Source organism: Dipodomys spectabilis, unplaced genomic scaffold (assembly GCF_019054845.1).
Source record: "Dipodomys spectabilis isolate Male_0828 unplaced genomic scaffold, ASM1905484v1 ptg000108l, whole genome shotgun sequence".
NCBI lineage: Eukaryota > Metazoa > Chordata > Mammalia > Rodentia > Heteromyidae > Dipodomys > Dipodomys spectabilis.
Window position 1 is genome coordinate 6,176,849 of NW_024870785.1, and position 21,242 is coordinate 6,198,090.

The 21,242-nt window shown below is 44.7% G+C and overlaps 1 protein-coding gene across 1 annotated transcript; it reads right to left on the bottom strand.

The window, feature by feature from the left end:
* Nucleotides 1–3,380: 3,380 nt before the first annotated feature.
* On the bottom strand, nucleotides 3,381–21,061 carry Catsper2 (cation channel sperm associated 2). The gene is made up of 13 exons (XM_042688026.1): nucleotides 20,853–21,061; nucleotides 19,567–19,713; nucleotides 19,144–19,317; nucleotides 18,500–18,568; nucleotides 16,182–16,354; nucleotides 14,625–14,780; nucleotides 13,881–14,005; nucleotides 11,290–11,468; nucleotides 10,988–11,087; nucleotides 10,676–10,726; nucleotides 8,310–8,524; nucleotides 7,554–7,721; nucleotides 3,381–3,567 (listed from the first exon to the last, which is right to left on the bottom strand). The coding sequence occupies exons 2-13, from the start codon at nucleotides 19,709–19,711 to the stop codon at nucleotides 3,536–3,538; spliced, it is 1,587 nt and encodes a 528-aa protein (XP_042543960.1). The 5' UTR covers nucleotides 19,712–19,713; nucleotides 20,853–21,061; the 3' UTR covers nucleotides 3,381–3,535.
* Between the last annotated feature and the right edge of the window lie 181 nt (nucleotides 21,062–21,242).

Here is a 21,242-nt window from a genome sequence, read left to right on the forward strand (position 1 = left end):
CATGATCCTCAGAACTCAGCCTCCTGAGTAGCTAGGATTACCAGCATGAGCCTCCAAAGCCGGGCTTGATTTTTTGTGTGTTTAAACTCAGGGCCTGGGCACTGTCCCTGAGCTTCTTTTGCTCAAGGCTAGCACTCTATCATTTGAATCAAGCTCCAATTCCTGCAGTGTTTTGGAGGTAAGATTTTGACAAACTGTCTTGCCCAGGCTGGCTTCAAATTGTGATCCTCATCTCGCACCTTCCTGAGTAGCTGGGATTACAGGCACGAGCCATTAGCACCAGTTCAGCTTGTTTTTGTTTTTGTTTTGTAAGCCAGTCCTGAGGCTTGAACTCAGGTCCTGGGCACTGTTCCTAAGCTTCTTTTGCTCAAGGATAGTACTCTACCACGTGAGCCACAGCACCACTTCCGGTGAACACAGGGATTTCGTGCATGCTAGGCAATCATTCTACTGCCTAACCACATTCCCAGCCCCAGCTTGATTTTCATTTACATTTTTTTCTCTATTCCTCATATTATGAAGAATGACCGTTTTCCTTGATATGTAATGTTGCCTCTTGAATTTTAGATAATCTTTATATGCTTCATTTTAGATCTAAATCACATAATAAAAACTCACCATTTCAAAACATAATTCAGTGTACTTTAATATATTCGTTATATTGTACAACTATCATTATTAATTCTAGAACATTTTTTTTTTTTTTGGTCGGTCATGGGGCTTGAACTCTGGGCTTGGGAGCTGTCCCTGCGCTCTTCAGCTCAAGACGAACGCTCTACCGCTTGAGCCACAGCACCACTTCCATTTTTCTAGTGGTTTATTGGAGATAAGAGTCACACAGACTTTCCTGCCCGGGCTGGCTTTGAACCGTGATCCTCAGATCTCAGCCTCCTCAGATCCTCAGATCTCAGATCTTAGGATTACAGGCGTGAGCCACCAGCACCTGGGAATTCTAGAACATTTTTTTTTTTTTTTTGGTCCTGTTGTGGGGCCTGAACTCTGGTCCTGGGATCGAACCCAGGGCCTCAGACATGCAAGGCAAGTGCTCTACCACTGAGCCACCTTCCCAGCCCCCAATTCTAGAACATTTTTATCACCTCAAGAAACCCCAAAATAATGGGCTGGGAAGGTGGTTCAGTGGTAGAACGCTTGCCTTGCATGCATGAGGCCCTGGGTTTGATTCCTTAGCACCACATAAGCAGAAAGAAAAAAAGCCGGAAGTGGTGCTGTGACTCAAGTGGTAGAGCACTAGCCTTGAGCTGAAGAGCTAAGGGACAGCGCCCAGGCCCAGAGTTCAGGCCCCACTACCAGACCCTCCCCCCAAAAAAAGAAACCTCAAAATAAGAAAAAAATAAACAACATGTATAATAAGTTACTTTATGGTTTAAGTGGTTTTTAAGTTTAATTTTTCTCAACTCTGATTCTTTAACCTGCATTAGAATCTTAGAATTTTCTTTTTGTATGCTAGTCCTGGGGTTTTAATTCAGGACCTGGGCACTGTCCCTGAACTTCTTTTGCTCAAGGCTAATGCTCTACCAGTTGAGCCACAGCCTCACTTTTGGTTTTTTGGGGTGTTAATTAGAGATGGGACTTTCATGCCCAGGTTGGCTTAGAACTGTGATCCTCATATCTCAGCCTCCTGAGTAGCTAGGATTACAGGCATGAGCCACTGGCTCGGTCAGATTCTTAGCTTTGCTTCTTACATGGTATGCGCCCTTGGGAAAGTTACTTAATTAATATTTTTAAGTCTCGATTTTCTGATAATTAAAAAGGTAAATTTATGGAATATATAATTCTTTATGTACACATTATATTTATGGTATGTGTACATGCGTGCTACATATAAAATATTTTTGTACATATCAAGCATTCAAAAAGTAATGAGAGAGACAGGAACAGTGGCTCACATCTGAAATCCAGATTACTCAGGAAGAAAAGATCAGGAGGATTGCCAGGTGCTGGTGACTCAGGCCTGTAATCCTAGCTGAGGAGGAGGCTGAAATCTGAGGATCACAGTTCAAAGCCAGCCCAGGCAGAAAAGTCTGAGACTCTCATCTCCAATAAACCACTAGAAAAAAAACTGGAAGTGGTGCTGTGGCTCAAGCGGCAGAGCACTCACCTTGAAATAGCGCCCAAGCCCAGACAGTGCCCAAGCCCAGAGTTCAAGCCCCATGACTGACAAAAAAAAAAGATCAGGAGGATTGTTGCTCTGGGCCAGCCCAGGCCCTTCCAAAAAAAAGTTTGCAAGACTCTGTCTCAACCAATAAAAACAGTGTCATAGTGGTATAAGCCTGCTATCCAAGCTATGGTGGGAAGCATAAATAGGAGAATCAAGGTCCAGGTTAGCCCAGGTCAAAAAGGAAGACTGTATCTCAAAAAAAAAACTAGCACAAGTAGCCTGTGGCTTAAATGGTAGAGCATCAGCTGTGATTGAAAAATAACCAGTACAAGATGGGCTGGTGGTTCACAGCTGTAATCCTGTGTACTTAAGAGGCTGAACACAAGAAGATGGCAGTTAAAGGAATCAAGCCCAGGTAGAAGAGTTTTCAAGGCTCCTTTCTCAACCAACAGCTGGGTACTGTGGTGCACACCTGTCATTCCAGATATGTAGAAGGCTGGAATCAAAGGGCTCACGGTCTAGACTCACTTGAGGAAAAAAGTATGTAAGACTCCAGTGCCGGGTTTAGTCATTCCTCAGTATCACATAAACAGAAAGAGCCTGCAGTGGCACTATGGCCAAGGGGTAGAGTGCTCAGCTGGAGCTGAAGAGCTTAGAAAGAGCACCCAGGCCGAGAGTTCAAGCCCCATTAGCGACCCCACCACCACCAAAAAAATGCTGGGCACTGGTGGCCCACACTGTAATCTTAGTTACTGTGATCTGAGGATGGCAGTTCAAAGCCTATGAGATTCTTATCTCCAATTAGCCCCCAGAAAACTGGAAGTAGACTGTGGCTCAAAGTGGTAGAACATTAGCTTTGAGCAGAAAAGCTCAGAGACAGTACCTAGGCCTTCCATTCAAGCCCCACAACTGACAAAAAAAAAAAGGGGGGGAGGGCTAAAATTATAAAGTCGAAGTCAGGAACTACAGGTGGAGTGGAAAGACAAGGGGCCTGACTTCTGGCTTCCAGGCGCCATTGGCAACTGAACTTTTTTTTTTTGGGGGGGGGTCCGGTCATGGGCCTGAACTCTGGGCCTGGGCGCTGTCCCTCAGCTCTTCAGCTCAAGGCTAGCGCTCTACCACTTGAGCCACAGTGCCACTTTCGGCTTTTTTCTTTTTGCTTGTGGTGCTGAGGAATGGAACCCAGGGCCTCATGCATGCAAGGCAAGCGCTCTACCACTGAGCCACCTTCCCAGCCCCTGAACTAACTTTTGAGCTGACCTTATACCTTATGGTATCTTCTATGTCTCAGTGATACAGTTAACTTACCAGTAGAATTTGTTAGCATATTTATTAGCCTTTTATGTTGTGAATTCCAACCATTCCTTTCATAATCTTATGCTGGGCTCAGAGATGTGGAAGCCATCCATGTGTGCTCTACTTGTCTTCAAGGTTCATTAGTGCCTGCACTGTAAAAAAAAAAACACAAAAACTGATTGTGAGGCTAAAGAGCGAACAATATTTGAGACATATGAATGTCTGGTGAAGACTGCTTTTCTGGGTTCAGGTTTCCACACAAATCTTGATTAATCTTTACTCTAAATTAAGCCATGTTCTCCTGGCCACAACTTAAGAGTAAATAAACTGCCACAAGCTGGGAAGGTGGCTCAGTGGTAGAGCACTTGCCTTTCATGCATGAGGCCCTGGGTTCCATTCCTCAGCACCACATAAGCAGAAAAAGCTGGAAGTGGCGCTGTGGCTCAAGTGGTAGAGCGCTAGCCTTGAGCTGAAGAGCTGAGGGACAGCACCTAGGGCCCTGAGTTCAGGCCCCAAACTGGCAAAAAAAAAAGAATCTGCCACATGCTGGTGGCTCATGCCTGGAATCCTAGCTACTCAGCAAACTGAGATCTCAGGATCCTGGTTCAAAGCCAGCCCAGGCAGGAAAGTCTGTGAGACTCTTTTTGTTTTTTTGGCCTGGTCATGGGGCCTGAACTCTGTGCCTGAGCGCTGTCCCTCAGCTCTTCAGCTCAAGGTTAGCGCACTTGAGCCACATCGTCATTTCTGGCTTTTTTCTTTTTACTTATGTGGTGCTGAGGAATCGAACCCAGGGCCTCATGCATGCAAGACAAGTGCTCTACCACTGAGCCACCTTCCTAGCCCCCTGTGAGACTCTTACCTCCAATAAACCACCAGAACACCTGAAGTGGAGCTGTGGATCCAGTGGTAGAATACTCACCTTGAGCTGAAGAGCACAGGGACAGTGCCCAGGCCCAGAAATCAAGCTCCATGGCCGACCAAAAAAAAAAAAAACGGGCTGGGAAGGTGGCTCAGTGGTAGAGCACTTGTCTTGAATGCATGAGGCCCTGGGTTCGATTCCTCCACATAAGCAGAAAAAAAAAAGCCGGAAGTGGTGCTATGGCTCAAGTGGTAGGTAGTGTGCTAGCCTTGAGCTGAAGAGCTGAGGGACAGCGTCCAGGCCCAGAGTTCAAGCCCCACGAACAGACCTCCCCCCCTAAAAAAAAAAAAGAAAAGAAAAAAAGGGAGAGAGGGGGTGAAGGAAATATAATAGAGGGAGTGACCTTGCTCAAAACATACTGTATGTTGGGTTCCAGAGGCTCACGCCTGTAATCCTAGCTATTCAGGAGGCTGAGTTCTGAGGATCACGATTCAAAGCCAGCCCGGGTGGAAAAGTCCATGAGACTCTTTATCTCCAATAAACCACTCAGAAAACTGGAAGTAGCACTTTGGTTCAGGTGGTAGAGTGCTTGCCTTGAGCTGAAGAGCTGAGGGACAGCGCCCGGGCCCAGAGTTCAAGACCCACTACCCACAAAAAAAAAAAAAATACCATATGCATAAGTAGAATTTTCACATGAAATCCCCTTTTACCACCAAAGGACCATAAATTGTTTTTAATTTTATTATTAAGTAGTTATTACAATTCCATAAGTCAGGTTAAGAATACAGTGCAGGGCTGGGAACGCGGCTTAGTGATAGAGTGCTTTCCTAGCATGCATGAAGCCCTGGGTTCAATTCCTTGGTATCACATAAGCAGAAAAGGCCAGAAGTGGTGCTGCGGCTTAAGTGGTAGAGTGCTAGCCTTGAGCAAAAGAAGCTCAATGATGGTGCCTAGGCTCTGAGTTCACACCCCAGGCTGGCAAAAAAAAAAAAGGTTAAAAAGCCGGGCTCAGGTGGCTCACATCTATAATACTAACTACTCAAGAGCTGACATCTGAGGATTTTGGTTCAAAGCTGGCCTGAGCAGTGGGGCTGTGGCTCAAGTGGTAGAGCACTAGCCTTGAGCAAAAATGAGCTCAAGAAAAGCACATAGGCTGCCGGGCGCTGGTGGCTCTCGCCTGTAATCCTAGCTACTCAGGAGGCTGAGATCTGAGGATCGAGGTTCAAAGCCAGCCCAGGCAGGAGAGACTGTGAGACTCCTATCTCTAATAAACCACCAGAAAACCGGAAGTGGCGCTGTAGCTCAAGTGGTAGAGCGCTCGCCTTGAGCTGAAGAGCTCAAGGACAGCGCCCAGGCCCAGAGTTCAAGCCCCACGACCTACAAAAAAAAAAAAAAAAGAAAAGCACATAGGCTGAGTTCAAGCCCCAAGCCCCACAAAAATAAACTAATAAAACATTTAAAAAGCCACCTTCAACTTTCTATGGTCTTCAAGCTTGTTCTTTCCAGAAACTAAGCATGATTAATAAAAGCAGGATTTCCTTCAGGCAACATTTTCTAAATTTTATTTTATTTTTTGTCGGTCATGGGGCTTGAACTCAAGGGCTAGGCACTGTCTCTGGGCTCTTCTGCTCAAGGCTAGTACTCTACCACTTTGAGCTACAGCTCTACTTCCAGGTTTTCTGGTAGCTAATTGGAAATAGGAGTCTTACGGACTTTTCTGCCTCAGCTGGCTTTGTTTGTGTCTTGGTTGTAGGGCTTGAACTCTGGGCCTGGGCACTGTCTGTCAGCTCTTCAGCTCAAGGTGAGCATTCTACTAGTTGAGCCTCAGCACCACTTCTGGTTTTCTAGTGGTTAATTGGAGATAAAAGTCTCACATGGACTTTTCTGCCCCTGGCTAGCTTTGAACCAAGACCCTCAAATCTCAGCCTTCTGAGTAGCTAGGATTACAGGGGTTAGCCACAAGCACCCAGCTTCAGGCAACATTTTATTTATTTATTTATTTGTTGGTTGGTTGGTTGGTTGGTCATGGGGGCTGAGCTCTGGGCCTGGCGCTGTCCCTCAGCTCTTCAGCTCAAGGCTAATGCTCTACCACTTGAGCCATAGCACCTCTTCTGGCCTTCTCTGTTTATGTTGTGATAAGGAAGGGAACCTAGAGCTTCACGCATGCTAGGCAAGCACTCTACCGCTAAGCCATATTCCCAGCCATGAAACACAGCTTTTAAAGAGAAGGAACAAGTACAGTAGGGACTGAGCTGTCCAAATTATCAAGAGCCCACATTATCCTAACTCCCAGCGATTGGAATTGGACACTATCCTCTTGAGAAATAAGTTCTCATCGTAGGATTTGGGCGCCCCCTGCTGGACAAACCAAGTTTCTGGGTACTTACAGAGGAAATTGGGACCATTCTCAGAATGTGATACAAAACAGAAATACGCCTTTTGTAGGAGTGAGGCTGAATTTTTTTTTTTTTTTTTTTTGCCAGTCCTGGAGTTTGAACTCAGGGCCTGGGCTCTGTCCCTGAGTCAATCTGTGCTCAAGGCTGGTGCTCTACCACTTGAGCCACAGCACCACTTCCAGCTTTTTCTGTTTATGTGGTACTGAGGAATTGAACCCAGGGCTTCATGCATACTAGGCAAGCATTCTACCACTAAGCCATATTCCCAGCCCGAAGCTGAATTCTTAAGGTCAAGAATAGTGAACTGGGGGTAGGGAGGTGAGGGATAGGGGAGGGGAGGATGGGAAGGGATGGGAAGGGGAAACAAAGGAGGAGCCAACAATGCTTGATAAGAAATGTAATCATTACCTTGGCCCATGTAATTGTAACCCCTCTGTATGGTATTTTCACAATAAAAGAAAAAGAAAAAAGAAAAATTTGAAAGGGACAATTGATTTGAATAGGCTCTACATAAAATAGAATAAAATTAAAAAAAGAAATAGTGAACTGATTCAGGTGCTGGTAGCTCATGCCTATAATCTTAATCCTAGTTACTCAGGAGGGTGAGATCTGAGGATCAAAATTTGAAGCCAGCCTGGGCAGGAAAATCCATGAGACTCTTATCTCCAAAAAAACAGAAGTGACGCTGTGGCTCAAAGGGTAGAGTACTACCCTTGAGCAGAAAGAAGTTCCAGGTCAAGGACAGTGGCCAGGCCCTGAGTTCAAGCCCCAGGACCTGCAAAAAAAAAAAAAAAAGAATAGCAGACAGTCTTTCCCTCTTCAGTTGTATGTGTTAATCTCATGCATTTAACTTCTGGCCCCCATGACTGTCTGAAATACATACCTGCAAAATCTTGCAACTTCTTGCGCTCCTCTAGGTTATACTGAAGCATTTCCAGCAACTCAAAATATCGGAAGAGAGAATCTCTCGGCCAAACAACACGATCATCCTGATCCATATCCATTAGCCCATGCAGATTCTCATGTACAACAGTCTCCCAGTCCAAGTCATCTGTAGGGAAATAATGCTTCTTAGAAGCATATCTAAGCAAGGCACTGATTATTCACATCTGTAATCCTAGCTACTCCGGAGGCTGAGATCTAGAGATTGCTAGACCTCTACTGCCTGGGCAGTAAAGCCCCTTTGAGACTCTTATCTCTAATTAACTACCAGAAAACCAGAAGTAGAGCTGTGGCTCAAACCGTCAGAGCTCTAGCCTTGAGAAATAGAGCTCAGGGACAGTGCCCAGGCCTTGAGTTCAAGCCCCATGTCCAACAAAAAAACAAAACTAAAAATATATCTAGACAGTCTAAAGGTAAGACTCATGTCATACTTCATGTCATTGGTTGGGTATCAGCCAAGTAAGTGTGAGGCCCTTAGTTCAAATTGGCACCAGAAAGAATGAATGAAGAAGGAAGGAAGGAAGGAAGGAAGGAAAGAAAAAAGGAAGACCAAAAAAGATTTAGATGTCTCATATTTTGAATTATATCTTTTTTTCAATATTATATTTGAACTTGGGGCCTTGTACTAATCAGGCAAGTACTCTACGACCTGAGCTACACAACCAGTCCTAGCTGTTTGACTTAAAAGGGAACAAACCTTTCTTCTCGCCAAGACGATCAGCATATTTGGATTTTGAAGAGGGTAGACCGTCGGATTGTGCAGAATGGATAGAAGAGGAAGATGTGTGTACTTTTTCTTTCTGTTTTGTTTTTGATGCAGAGTCTTCAACATCCTCTTCAGCAGGACTGAGTTTAGACTCTTCTGAAGAAGATTCTGATTCATCCTCTGATGTCTTTTGTTGACTACTTTTTCTGCATGGTATAGGAGAAATTTTGGACTAGTGGCTTGGCTTAAGCAAGAATACCTATCTAGCAAGCATGAAGCCCTGAATTTAAAATGCCTGTTATCAGAAAAATGGCCGAATACTTTATTTCTTTTTCTGCTCTCTTATTCATTGCTAAACATTCAGGGTCTAGACTATCAATTTCACTGAATATCTACACATTTCCTATAGCTGCTGTAGCAAATTACCATAAATTTGGTGACTTAAAAAAAAAGGGGGCTGGCTATACAGCTTAAATGGTAGAACACTTGTCTAGCACACGCAAGGCCCTGGGTTCAATCCTCAACCTTGAACACAGAACAAAATAAAACAATGTACTCTTCACTCTTTTGGCCAGTAGACAGAAATTAAAATGCTGGTAGGGCTACATTATCTCTAGAGGAGGAGTGGAGAACATCAGGCCCCAAGGCCATACAAAGCATTCAAAATCTTTTGGTACTTAACAGGACAGACATGCATGCTTTATTTAGCTATTCATGGGGCTTGAACTCGATGGCTGGGCACTGTTCCTGAGCTTTTGTGCTCAAGGCTAGTGCTCTACCCCTTTGAGCCACAGCTCCATGTCCTACTTTTTGATTGTCAACTGGAGATCAGAGTCTTATAGGTATTCCTACCCAGGCTGGCTTTGAACCTTGGTCCTCATATCTCAACCTCCTGAATAGCTATGATTATAGATGTGAGCTGCCCTGGAGTCCAAGCCTGTTTGGCTAATTTTATGTGGCTCCAAAAGATGTTATAAATAACCAAATGGCTCTTGGCAGAAAATAGGCTCCTGACCCCTTCGAGGTTTTAGGATATAAGGTTCCTTGCCTCTTGTATCTTGCAGTAGTGGCCAGCATTCTTCAACTCCTTTGGCTTTATGGTTTCATCATTTTAATATCTGCCTCCATCTTTATATCACTAAGCTAGGTGTGTTATCATACTATGTAATCCCCGTACGCAGGAGACTGATGATGAGTTTAAGATCAACTTAGAATAAGTACACAAGGAAGACCACGTCTTGAAAAAAAATAAGCCTGCCTGGTGCCAGTGGCTCATTCCTGTAATCCTAGCTTATCCTCAGTAGGCTGAGTTCTGAGGATCAGGTATTGAAGCCAGCCTGGTCAGAAAAGTCAGTAAGACTCTCATCTCTAATAAACTACTAAAAAAACAAAAACCAAACCTGGAAGTGGGTCTGTGACTGAAGTGTTAGACTATTAGCCTTGAGCAAAAGAAGATGCTTAGAAAGTGTGCCCAGACCCTGAGTTCAAGCCCCAGGACTAGCACAAAATAAATAAGTAAATAAATAAACTACCTCCTCTCTGCCTGTGTTCTCTCTTCAGTTATAGGACCCTTGTTATAATTATTATTATTATTTCTTGTCGGTAGTGGGGCTTGAACTCTGGGCCTGGGCGCTGTCCCTCAGCTCTTCAGCTCAAGGCGAGCACTCTACCACTTGAGCTACAGCGCCACTTCCGGTTTTCTGGTGGTTTATTGGAGATAGGAGTCTCATGGTCTCTCCTGCCTGGGCTGGCTTTGAACCTCGATCCTCAGATCTCAGCCTCCTGAGTAGCTAGGATTACAGGCGAGAGCCACCAGTCCCCCGGCTGACCCTTGTTATTATTAAGATTATTGAATTTAGAGCTTCTTTGGATAATCTAGGATGATCTTATCTCAAGATCTTAATGTCTTAAACTGCAGAGACTCTTACTCCAACCTAGTCACATTCGCAGATTCGAAAGTAATGACATGGACATATAATTTTGGGGCCACCACTAAACTGATTACAACAAATAGTCACTGAATTAATAGATTCTCTCTCTCTCTCTCACTACTCTCTTCTCTCTCTTTTCTCCTCTCTCTTTCATCAGTCATGGGGCTTGAACTCTGGGCCTGGGCATTGTCCCTGAGCTCTTCAGCTCAAGGCTAGCACTCTACCACTTGAGCCACAGCACCACTTCCGGCTTTTTCTGTTTATGTGATGCTAAAGAATCAAACCTAGGACTTCATGCATGCAAGGTGAGCACTCTATCATTGAGCCACCTTCCCAGCCCAATAGATTCTCTCTTAAAGCCAATCTTCATCTTTAAAGATTTTTGCCTTATCCTCTTTCTATTCCAGTTCATATGTACACTCCTACCTGCCATCCTCTTTGCTTGATCTGTGTGATTTTGAGGGTGACTTTTGTCTCCTGTTAACAAATAAGAAAACAACTGGAACAAACAAAAGAGTGAACAAAGCTATACTTAAGCACAAGCACAAAAAGCAGAATATTCATATCATCAAGTAAAGAACGAATGGGAGGAATGAACTGAAGTTAATAGGTGAAAAAGGATATAGCCCCATAGTAGATGGAAAGAAATAAAGTCATAAGGTCAAAGTTTAGAAATGGAGTATTAAGGTCAGAAAGCCCTTGAAAAACAGAGCTAGGTTTAAACACATGGAAGCAGACCTCTGTATAATTTGCCGCTTGAATATGTCAGCTTTATGCTGAACCTCCAGGTGAGTCATCTCCTCGTTCAGCTCATTCCTGATATTCTGAAAGTTAGTAACTGCCCAAAAGGGCCATTAAAAGTTGGGAGAGGGTGGTAACCTAGGGAGAAATCTTGGGTGGGGAAAAACCAAGTCAAATATACATCCCAACATCTAAGACTTCTGTTATCCTGGATTCTTCACCAATAATCCACCAATCCCAACTGCCCAATAAATTTCCCAGCTATCCCTGACAGCAAGTTGTACCTTCTGTTCTCTTACCCATCATGGCCACAATGATATTTCGAAATATAATGGAGCCAAGCAACAGCCAAAGGATGACATAAATGCTGCTGATGAGACGGCTGGATTCAGGAACCTTCCAGATATCCTGAAGCACTGCGTACCAATGATCCAAGGTGAAGAGAATGAACACTGTCACTAAGGAATTTGGCAGGTCCCTAAAGAAAAAAGCATATAAACAGATGCAGAGATCTAAATGTCTCAGAAAAATGATCAATTCTTATTTTCCAAGCAATTCTTTGTATTTTTTCTGACTTTGGCTTATTTTTTTTTTTTTAGTGAACCATTCTTAAGTAAAACTAGTTTTTGTTAAGTTTTCCTTTGTCATGAATACCTAGGATTACTTCATTAGTCCTGGGGCATAGTAAGTACTCAGTAAGTATATATATTCACTAATTTTCTTTTTCTTTTTTTGTCGCTTTTGGGGCTTGAACTCTGGTACAGTCACTGAGCTCTTCACCTCAAGGCTAGTGCTCTACCACTTGAACCACAGCACCACTTCCAGTTTTTGAGACTCAGATATAAGTCTCACAGGGACTTTTCTGCCCTGGGATGGCATTGAGCTGTGATCCTCAGATCTCAGCCTCCTGAGTAGCTAGAATTACAGGTGTGAGCCACTGGTACCCAGCTGCATTCTCTCCTTTATTGTCATACTTTTCTGTGGCAATAACTTTTTTTGTATGGTTAGTTGTAGATAAGAGTCTCATGGAAAGGCTGGAAAGGTGGCTCAGTGGTAGAGTGCTTGCCTTACATGCATGAGGCCCTGGGTTCAATTCATCAGCACCACATAAGCAGAAAAAGTCGGAAGTGGCGCTGTGGCTCTAGTGGTAGAGAGCACTAGCCTTGAGCTGAAGAGCCCAGGGACAGTGCCCAGGCCCAGAATTCAAACCCCATGACCACCAACAACAACAACAAAAAAGAAGTAACTGCTGGGGTTGCTTCTACATTTGTAATCCTTAGCTACTCAGGAGGCTGAAATACGAGGATCACAATTTGAAGTCAGCGTGGGTAGGAGAGTCCATGAGACTCTTAGTTCCAATAAACTATTCAGAAAAGCTGGAAGTGGCACTGTGGCTCAAGTGATAGTGAACTCACCTTGAGCAAAAGAAGCTCAGGATCCGGGCACCTGTGGCTCACTCCTGTAATCCTAGCTACTCAGGAGGCTGAGATCTGAGGATTGCAGTTCAAAGCAAGCCCAGGCAGGAAAGTCCATGAGACTCTTATCACCAATTAACCACCAGAAAACCAGAAGTGGTGCTGTGGCTCAAGTGATAGAGTACTTGCCTTGAGCTGAAGAGCTGAGGGACAATGCCTAGACCTAGAGTTCAAGCCCCACAACCACCACCAACAACAACAAAAAAGAAGCAAGCAGCAGCTCAGGGGTAGTGCCCGGGCTAACTTCAAGCCTGAGGAGTAGCAAAAAAAAAAAAAAAAAAGGAAAGAACTGAGTCATATAAATCAGGGGTTAACTACTAAAGTATACTGTGTTTAAAGATGGTTAATGAAGCCAGGCACCAGTGGCTCACACCTGTAACACTAGCAACTCAGGAGCTGAGATCTGGATTGTGGCTCGAAGCCAGCCTAGGCAGGAAAGTCCATGAAACTCTTATCTCCAATGAACCATCAGAAAACCGGAAGTGGTGCTGTGGCTCAAATGGTAGTGCTCTCCTTGAGCTGAAGAGCTCAGGGACAGTGCCCCCATGACCAACCAAAAAAAAAAAAAAAAAAGTTGATCAGAAAAAAAGAACTAGGTGAACTACTCTCAAGATCAGAGCAACACTAATTATTGTTCTTTTCTCCTTCTGTCTCCTTTCTATGTTCTACTTCTATTTCTTTTTTTTGGGCGGGGGGTCCGGTTTTGGGGCCTGAACTCTGGGCCTGGGCGCTGTCCCTCAGCTCTTCAGCTCAAGGCTAGCGCTCTACCACTTGAGCCACAGCACCACTTCCTGCTTTTTTTCTTTTTGCTTATGTGGTGCTAGGGAATCGAACCCAGGGCCTCATGCATGCAAGGCAAGCGCTCTACCACTGAGTCACCTTCCCAGCCCTCTACTCCTATTTCTTATAATCCAGTTGCAGGGAACATGGGAAGTAATTTGGTAGATAGGAAAGATATGAATGCTTCCTGTCAGCTGTCTGTGACCTGTCTACATGTATTTATTATTATCATTTTTTTTTTTTTTTGTGGGTCGTGGAGCTTGAACTCTGGGCCTGAGCACTGTCCCTCAGCTCTTCAGCTCAAGGCGAGCGCTCTACCACTTGCGCTACAGCGCCACTTCTGGTTTTCTAGTGGTTTATTGGAGATAAAGAGTTCCAGGACTTTCCTGCCTGGGCTGGCTTTGAACCTCGATCCTCAGATCTTAGCCTCCTGAGTAGCTAGGATTACAGGCATGAGCCACTAGCACCTGGCTGTATTTACTATTTCTATGGCCTGAGAATAATGTTATAAATACCCAAATGGCCTTTGGCAGAAGACGGTTCCCCATCCCTACTAGACTAAGCTTCTCAGTACAGTGTATACCCGAATTATCCCTTCATCCAGGCTTCACCTAGGATTCCCTAGCCAAGCTTACGAGAAGAACATGTTGTACTCCAGGTCCTCACGAGTCGAACGGCTGTACTCTTCGAAGAAATAGACACCAGTCACAGCAAAAATGTAGAAGAAGATGAGCATCAACATCAAGAGGAAGGTCATGCTCTATAGGTTATAACTTCAAGTCAGAGGTGGGCCAGACTAGGCTGATTTCCACCAACAGCCCAGTCAAGCCCATTTGGCTATGTCCCATTACACCCTGATTTCTACTTGGGAGCCTAGTCATTTTTAAAACCACAGAAGTAGCCAGGCACTGGTGCCTCACACCTGTAATTCTAGCTATACAGGAGGCTGAGATCTGAGGAGTGCAATTCAAATCCAGCCAAGGCAGGAAAAGTCCATAAGATTTTTATCTCCAATCAGGAACCAGAAAACCACAAGTGGAGCTGTAGCTCAAGTGGTAGAGTGCTAGCCCTGAGCAAAAGAGCTCAGGGATAGCGCCCAGGCCCTGAGTTCAAGTCCTATGACATATATATTCATTCTCTCTCTCTCTCTCCTCTCTCTCTCTCTCTCTCTCACACACACACACACACACACACACACACACACACACACACACACACACGACAAAAAACACAAAAGTGTTTCCCCAACCCTTCTCATTTAATATTTCACAGTTCTTTTGGCTTTCTATGAACTGGACAAACTAGTTTCATGCTAAATGTTAAAACCCCCACCATACTATGCACCTTGTCCCCTTGCTTTAATGTAACAGTGAAATCACCTTAAGGGCCCTGACCAGAGCCAAAATAATAACTCGGATTTGACAAAATCGTGAAAAGAGTTTGAGAGACCTCAACACCCGGAAGATCCTCAGCAACTGGAGCCACACAGACTGGCCTGAGACCCCCGCCAGCACCACCATTTCAGGAAGCAAGGACTGCAGGGAAACACACAGATTACAAATATAACTAAGAGCATCTAGGCACCGTTGCCCCTTCCTTCCATCATTTTCACAGTTCCCGGGACATTATTTTTTGACTGTCACTACACCTCAGGATTGTTTTCCAGACAGCCTTTTATATTGAATTAAATTCTGTATTTTCATCATATCTATCTATAAAGAGGGGGCAAAACTAGTTTTTATCTCACTGAGATGTTGTGGAGTACAAATTAGACATGTAAAAGACTTGCGATATTGCCTGGCACTCAGGAGTGCTAAATTAACTGGTAGATGTTATTGTTACCATTGATGTGGTTAGATTTTTAATTTGCTCTTTTTTTTTTTTTTTTTGGTCATGGGGCTTGAACTCTGGGCCTGGACACTGCCCCTGAGCTCTTCAGCTCAAGGCAAGAGCTCTACCCTTGAGCCACAGTGCCATTTCGTTTCCTGGTGGTTAACTGGAAATAAGAATCTCACAGGCTTTTCTGCTTGGGCTTTTTTTTTTTTTTGTCAGTTGTGGGGCCTGAACTCTGGGCCTGGACGCTGTCCCTCAGCTCTTCGGCTCAAGGCGAGCACTTGAGCCACAGCGCCACTTCCGGCTTTTTCTGCTTAAGTGGTGTTGAGGAATCAAACCCATGGCCTCATGCATGCAAGGCAAGCACTCTACCACTGAGCCACCTTTCTAGCCCCCCGGGCTGGCTTTGAACCACAATCCCCTGATCTTAGCCTGAATAGCTAGGATTACAGGCTTGAGCCACCAGCACCCAGCCTTTTTTATTTTTTTTTTTTTTGCCAGTCCTGGGACCTGAACTCAGGGCCTACGCACTCTCCCTGAGCGTCTTTTGCTTGAGGTTGGCACGCTGCCACTTGAACCACAGTGCCATTTCCAGCTTTTTCTGTTTATATGGTGTTGAAGAATCAAACCCAGGGCTTCATGCATTCTAGGCAAGCACTAAGCCACATTCCCAGCTCTTTACTTTGCTCTTAACACCAAGTCCTGCAATTACTGACTTCTAGTTGTAGAGGAAAACAAAAACAAGTAAGGCTGGGTGCTGGTGGCTCAAACCTGTAATCCTAGCTACTCAGGAGGCTGTCTGAGGATGGTGGTTTGAAGTCAGCCTGGGCAGTAAAGCTCATGAGACTCAGATCTCCAATTAACTACTAAAAAAGATGGAAGAAGAGCTGTGGCTAAGTGGTAGAGTGCTAGCTCTGAGCAAAAAAATCCCCAGGGACAGTGCCAAGGACCTGAGTTCAAGCCCCCAGGACAGGCACACACATAAAATCAAGTAAGGAAATTAGGTAATTTTTTTTGTTTCTCTTTTTGTTGTTATTTTATCTACCTAGGGACAAAGCTCTCTCCCCCTCCCCCAACTAATCCTTAAAGGTATCTATCCTTACCAACATGGTAACAAAAAAGTCAAAGACATTCCAGCCATTTTTCCAGAAGAGGGAAAAGCTGGATAGCCACGTAAGAAAGAACTCCACGATGAAAATAAACAAGATAAACCAAGATGCCACCTCCAAAGTCAGCTTCAATGGCCACAGTTTGATATTTGCAGATTCCAATAATTCTGTGAGAGTAAAGGGGCAAAAAAAATTTAAGGAGTGAGAAATCAAAGATAGAGAATGATCATTTATAAACAAATCAGTTATGCCTACAATCTGGTATTTTGTTGGCTAACTGGAGAAGGAGTCTCTAAGACTTTTTCCCCAGGTTGGCTTCAAACTTTGTTCCTTCAGGTCTCAGCCTTCTAGGATCATAGGTATAGCCACAGATAGCCAGTCCCCTAGAGATTCTTGGAGGTGTTCCAAAGGCTTGGGATGTTAAAGATGTTGAATACAGTGTAATTTGTTTTTACCTATATGCAATTTGAGTATATTTTCCTCTAAAACACAATCATCTTAGCCTTCAAACTCACTATGACTGATATATCATCTATCAGTTAATGGAGATCAGAAGAGCTTTGTACTGAATCACTCTGAACAAGAGAAACTACTCTGTAGATTTTTTTTTTTTTGGTTGGTTGTGGAGCTTGAACTCTGGCTCTGGGCACTATCCTTCAGCTCTTCAGCTCAAGGCTAATGCTCTACCACTTGAACCACAGCACTACTTCTGGTTTTCTGGTGGTTAATTGGAGATAAATGTCTCACAAACTTTCCTGCCTGGGCTGGCTTTGAACTGTGATCCTAAGATCTCAGCCTCCTTAGTAGCTAGGATTACAGGTGTGAGCCACCGGTGCCCTGCTACTCTATAGATTTTTCAGGCAGGTTTTACATTGTTACTATTTTTAGTAATATCTGAGGCTAATTATATACCTGTATATATGATATATATATATAAATATATATTTTATATTATCTGTCTATCCATCTATCTTTTTTTGGTGGTACTCAGAAATCTGCACTTGCTAGGCACATGCCCACTTTAGTCATGTCCCCAACTCTCAGATTCTTCTTTCTCTTTTCTTTCTTTCATTTTTCATTTCTTTCGTTTCATCCCCCCCCCTTTCTCTCTCTCTCTTTCCTTTGTCAGTTATGGGGCTTGAACTCAGGGCCTAGGTGCTGTCCCTGAGTTCTTTTGCTCTATCACTTAAGAGCCACAGCTCCACGTCTGTTTTTTGAGTAGTTAACTGGAGATAATAGTCTCACAGGGCTGGGCGCTGGTGGCTCATGCCTGTAATCCTAACTACTCAGGAGGCTGAGATCTGAGGATCATGGTTCAAAGCCAACCCAGGCAGGAAAGTCTGTGAGACTCTTATCTCCAATAAACCACTAGAAAACTGGAAGTGGTGCTGTGGCTCAAGGTAGAGCACTCACCTTGAGCTGAAGAGCTGAGGGACAGCGCCCAGACCCAGAGTTCAAGCCCCACGACCCACAAAAAAAAAAAGAGTCTCACAGGGACTTTTCTGCCTGGACTGGATTTGAACTGCAATCCGCAGATTTCAGCCTCCTGAGTAGATAGGATTACAGGTGTGAGCCGGCACCTGGCTCTCAAACATTTTCTTTTATAAACAGTACAAACCACTTGCTAAATGGTGAAAGTAAACATTTGCTCACACACATCTACCACACACATTTTTTGTGTATGTGTGGTGCTTGGGATCAAACTCAGGACCACTGGCATGATGATCAAACATTTTACCACTGATCCACATAATCAGTCTTCACATATGATTGTTAATATTTTATAACAGTAATTACTAAAAATATAATATTAATAATATGCTGGTCTAAGATACACTTACTTCAATTTGCTTCTTTATATAACATAAAATAGTGACATGAGGGGCTGGGAAGGTAGCTCAGTAGTAGAGTGCTTGCCTTGCATGTATGAGGCCCTGGGTTCGATTCCCCAGCACCACATAAGCAGAAAAAGCCAGAAGTGGCGCTGTGGCTCAAGTGGTAGAGTACTAGCCTTGAGCTGAAGAGCTGAAGGACAGTGCCCAGGCCCTGAGTTCAGGCCCCATGACCAGCAAAAAAAAAAAAAAGTGACATGAATGGGTATGGTGGTTCACACCTGTAATCTCAGTACTCAGGAAGATGAGGCAAGAGAGCTCTCCAAATGTTTCTAGATCTTAGCAGATGTACAAACCTAACTCGAGAGGACTCAATGTAATTATCTCCATTACAATTCAGATATTTCAAAATATAAAATGACCAATTCAGAAGAAAATATCTCCCATTCACTTCCACTTTCTCTCAATGTCAGTTCTTACCTATTTCAATCATCAGTACAATTGTGTTAAAAAAGATAATGAAAATCATGAAATTTGTGAAGAAAGTACCTGGTTGGTTTTTTTTCTTAAGGAAACATACACAGTAGGGTTCTTTCTGACTTAGGCAGGTAATATAATAAGAATATAAGCTTTGAGAATTCAAAGGCAAGGCAATATGGGAAGGAGAAAATAGGCAGATGATGAACAACGATGGATAAAAATGACATAACAAAATAGATTATCATTTTTTAATTAATTTTTTTGATTATGTGGTACTGAGGAATTGAACCCAAGGCCTCACACATGCTAGGCAAGCACTCTGCCACTGAGCCACATTCCCATCCCCCAAAATTGTTTAGAAAGATGAGAAACAGGACAATGAGATGCTGACATTGTTTTGAGAAGTGGGGAAGGAAAGCATCTAGAGTGATAAAAAGGGCAAAATTGATTGGAATATATTGTAAATATGTGTGGAAATCCACCCCTGAATAATAAAGCTAATATATATGAATGACATTAGGGCTGGGGAATGTGGCTTAGTAGTAGAGTGCTAGCCTTGAGCAAAAGAAGCTCAGGGACAGTCCCCAGGCCCTGAGTTCAAGCCCCAGGACTGGCCAAAAAAAAAAAATGACATTAAAGGATACTATCAAGAATCCATCCAGCCCACAAGGAAAGGGGCGGCCTCTGACCACACCGCACATGAAACCTGCTCAACATTCTCTGGGCATGTGAAATTCGTCCTATACGCCGAGGCTTTATAGAGAAGCGTACAAGCTGGTGTTGATCTCCCAACATAAGTCTCTTTTGACGGGCAGGATCTGTAACAAAACAGTGACAGTGTGCTCCAGTGTTCCCAGCTACTTAGTAAGCAGAGATGGGAGGATCACAGTATGAAGCTAGCCTAATTAGCTCTACTCTAATCTGAAAAACAAACTAACAGGAAAAGGATTTGGGAATGGGGGCCCCAAACAGCCACCAAACCACCCCTAAATTTGTTTCTTGGCTTCCTATTCTTTAGAGGGCCTGGAATCTTAAACTTAAGTGTAATGAACAAACAGGCTGCTGACCAAGTACTTCTCGAAGAGTGTAGCGAGGCACAGCTTGACTCAAGCCTTGCAAATGTTCGATTAGAGAGAAAGTATCGATGAGCCTCGAACGAATGGCATCAGCTCTGGGCAGGGGCAGGTGCCCTGTTTGGTGAGAAGTAACCATATCTGGTAGGAAAATAAAAGAATCAAAGGTCATTTCATTCTTAGAATTGCACCAGGAGTAGAGGACTGTTATTTTTCCCCATCCTCTCTGCCTTTGAAGCCTTAGGAAACCCATACTTAAGGAACGATGAACAGTTGCCAACGAATATTGAAATACCAGGGTTTTCAAAAGAATCTATTGCTCAGCTGACCAAGTGTCCAGACACCTTCCTTCTCCGATGACATTTCTAATCAAAAACCTTTTTTAGCCCAGCATCAGTGGCTCAAGTCTATTATCCTGGCTACTCAAGAGGCTAAGATCTGAGGAGCACAGTTCAAAGCCAGCCTAGGTAGGAAAAATCCAAGAGACTCTAAACTCCAATTAATCAGCAAAAAGTGAAGGTGTGGCTCAAGTGGTAGAGCAAGAGCCTTGAAAATGAGAGCTTAAGGTTCCGAGTACCAACACTCCCCTCAGAATAATAAAAATCTAAAAAAGTGGGGCGTTGGTGGCTCACGCTTGTAAACCTAGCTACTCAGGAGGCTGAGATCTAAGGATTGCAGTTCAAAGCCAGGAAACTCCATGAAGTTTGTTTTTTTTTGCCAGGCCTGGGGCTTGGAACTCAGGGCCTGGGCACTATCCCTGAGCTTCTTTTTGCTCATGGCTAGCATTCTATCACTTGAGCCAAAGTGCCACTTCCAGCTTCTTCTGTTTATGTGGTACTGAGGACTCAAACCCAGGGCTTCATGCCTGCTAAGCAAGCACTCTCCCACCAAGCCACATTCCCAGCCACATGAGACTCTTATCTTCAACAAACCACTCAGAAAACCGGAAGTGATGCTGTGGCTCAAGTGGTAGAGCGCTCACCTTGCGCTGAAGAGCTGAGGGACAGCGCCCAGGCCCAGAGTTCAGGCCCCCATGACCAACAAAAAAGTTAGGGGTGTGGGGGGGGGGGGAAGCAGTAGCCAACCAGCAGGAGTCCAGCCCCAACCATTCAACAACAACAACAATAAAAAACAGGCCCCCGGGCGCCTACCACACAAGAACTGAAAAGGAATTGCACAAAATCCAACAGCTGGGTATTCTGACAGAAGTGCCATCCCAGGTGTGTCCTCCCCGCCCCCCTCCCCGCCCGCCCCCCCCCCCACCCCGCGCCTCCACTGACCTTCCCACTTCGGGCCTCACCTCAGCCCTAGTTCGCCTCCACCCACTCAGCCCTGACTTGACTCCTCTCCGCCTCGGGTTCCGACGCCCCCAGGGCTCGGCTCCCCCCACCAAACAAGACAAGCTCAGAGAGGCGGGGGGGGGGGGGCGCTCCGGGGCTCGCTGCGCCCCCTTTCCAGACGCTCCTCGGGACTCCCCTCAGGGTACAAGGCCCGGCCCCGCCTCCTCGCCGCAACCCCCCGACCCCGGGGTCTAGCCCCCAGCTACGCTCCGCGCCGACGCCGTCTAAGCCCCGCCCCGCGCGCTGGACCACTCGGCAGTTACCCACTGGTCCCGCCTCCTGACGTAGTCGCGACGCAGCCAATCAGCGGCTGCCACACTGCGGCCGGAG